This window comes from Babylonia areolata, chromosome 25, assembly GCF_041734735.1.
Source record: "Babylonia areolata isolate BAREFJ2019XMU chromosome 25, ASM4173473v1, whole genome shotgun sequence".
Taxonomy (NCBI): Eukaryota; Metazoa; Mollusca; class Gastropoda; order Neogastropoda; family Buccinidae; genus Babylonia; species Babylonia areolata.
Genome location: NC_134900.1, coordinates 33,389,870 through 33,392,369, shown reverse-complemented (window position 1 = coordinate 33,392,369; position 2,500 = coordinate 33,389,870). Strand labels below are relative to the sequence as shown.

At 39.5% G+C, this 2,500-nt stretch overlaps 1 protein-coding gene across 3 annotated transcripts in view; it reads right to left on the bottom strand.

Annotated features, from left to right (window-relative positions):
- The window catches only part of LOC143299774 (tetraspanin-9-like), a 116,494-nt gene that overhangs the window by 11,471 nt on the left and 102,523 nt on the right, over window positions 1-2,500 (bottom strand). For all 3 annotated transcript variants that reach the window (XM_076613179.1, XM_076613180.1, XM_076613181.1), the window contains one exon: window positions 272-346. In XM_076613179.1, the coding sequence (XP_076469294.1) occupies window positions 272-346 (75 nt within the window). The remainder of the gene's footprint in view (window positions 1-271; window positions 347-2,500) is intronic.

Genomic DNA, 2,500 nt, shown 5'->3' with positions numbered 1-2,500 from the left:
GTAGAAGAAGAAGAAGGGGGAGGCAGGAGGAAGAAGAAGAAAAGGGAGAAGAGGACGAAGAAAAAGGAGGAGAAGAAGGAGAAGCAGAAGAAGAAGAAGAAGAAAGGAACGTAGAAAAAGGTATAAAAAAAAGAAGAAGAAAAATGAATAACATAAAACAAAACCAGAAAAAAGAAGAAAGAAAGAAAGAAAGTAAAGAAAGAAAGGAAGGAAAGAAAGAAAGAAAGAAAGAAGAGAAGGAAGGAAAAAAAAAGATAAACCAAACACCAACCTGGTCTTTGTAAACGTAGGCCAGGATGCTACCAATCAGCAACCCCACCAACATCAACAGCAGAAGTGCAAAAAACTGGAACATTCAACAACAACAACAACAAAATCAAACAACATTTACCTCCCCATTCAAACATCGTTTCAACAATCTTTGAAGCCTCAGCCATCACCAAACAGTAACCCCCCCGCCTCGCCCCCTTCCACACCGACCTGCACCCCCTCGCCCCCGCACTACCGCACCCTCCCCATCCCCCCAACTCCCTAAAAAAACACCAAACAAACCAAAAACAAAATACACACAAAACTCCGCTGGAGCCCAAGGTGCAAAGAATAGAATCATGTGCGCAAGACGAGAGAGAGAGAGAGAGAGAGAGAGAGAGAGAGAGAGAGAGAGAGAGAGAGAGACAGAGAGAGAGACAGAGACAGAGACAGAGAGACGGGATGGAAAAAGGGTAGGGGGGTGGGGGGAGGAGGAGGTTGGGGGAGGTGGGGTTAATGCTGGGAAAGGAAGAGGGTGGTGGTGGGAGAGAATAATACTAATAATACTAATGATAATAATAATAATCATAACAATAACAACAACAATGCATAACTTTTCTATGGCGCGATATCCAGTACTTATATGATAGTCAGTCGTGTCCGACTATGACCATCAGAACAACAGAGGAGGCAACTGCTGTTCCAACTATTTGGGCTAGAATTTGATTATAGTGGAGAGTGTCTTGCCCAAGTATACCCCCACTCTCTCGGCCAAGTGGGTTTTAGGACAGTAGGCATTGGGGATGGTTCCCAAAGGCCAACTAGCCCACAAGGCTGCAGCACTAAGAGCCAGTGCAATTTTGCCTCCTAGTTTGAGAGTCATAGTCCTTCACAAAAGACTAAGTTGTAAATGGTTTCCCATTGACTGGAGAAACCATTGATAATACAGCTCTCACTTTCCAGTACTAAAGCATGCTCAAATCATGGTGGAAATTTATGGAATAATCTCCCACTCACTCTGAAAATTATCGTAAATAAAAACGTGTTTAAGAAAAAATCTGAAGAATCACCTCATTGAAAACAATTAACAGTAATACAAATTTTGATCTGTTAGTCTAATATTCCTATTATTAATTGTGAAATGTTTTGTATATGCTAGTGTTGGCAAGTGCATGTGGGTGGGATGGGCATGGTGTAATTGTGTCCGAGAATTTGTGTTCAATGGTGTGTGTGTGTGTGAAATGGAAATGCAATTGTGTATTTCTTTATCACAATATTCTTGTATTTTTATGTATACATTTCGTTATTGTTACTCTTCATCTGCTTGTTTCTTCTCTCTCTCTTTCTCTCTCCCCCCTCTCTCTCTCTTATATTTTTTCTTTTTTTTTCCTTTGCTTTAATTTTTATTTATTTATTTTTATTTTATTTTTTATTTTATTTTATTTTCATTGATGGCTTCATGTAAAAAGTCAATTGTTTCTTATTCAATTTACCATCATGAAATAAAATCTTGACTTGACTTACAGCAGAAGCATGTAAGGAAAAACTTGTAAAAAAACCAACAGCACTTTCTGAACAGGAAATTGTGTTACTTTTAAACGAAAAACGTGTGACCGACCAGTCTACCGTGAACAGAGCTGGGAAGATGGATTATAACATAACACGGGATAAATCTGGACCAAACGTAGTTTTCCTGCAGCATACCCATTTTTTTTCTTCTGAATTCTTTTAAAAGAAAATACTGTTTAGGCTCTTTGTCCTTACTGCCGTGTTTTTTTTTCCAATACATGTACGTCTTTGACAGGGCATCGATAGCAACCTCTCCCTCTCTCTCTCTCTCTCCGTGCATCTCTTTGTGTGTGTGTGTGTGTGTGTGTGTGTGTGTGTGTGTGTGTGTGTGTACGTGTGAGTAAGAGAATGAGGGAGAGTGAAAGGAGAGATACAGTGTGTGTACAATATGTGTAGATATGTGCAAACCGACTGTGTGCGACTTATCTATACTTTCTTAAATTATTTCTGATCTCTTCTTCTTCTTCTTCTTTTTCTGTGTGTGACCTTTTTGTTCTTGTATTTGAGCAGTTTACTTTAAGGTTCATGGAGATACACGCACAAACAGAATTGGAGAGAGAGACACACACAGAGAGACAGAGAGATAGAGAGAGACAGACAGACAGACAGACAGACAGAGGGAACACTGAACGATGAACACCTTTAATGTGACTATCAATGAACATCTTATTTGACATAAAGA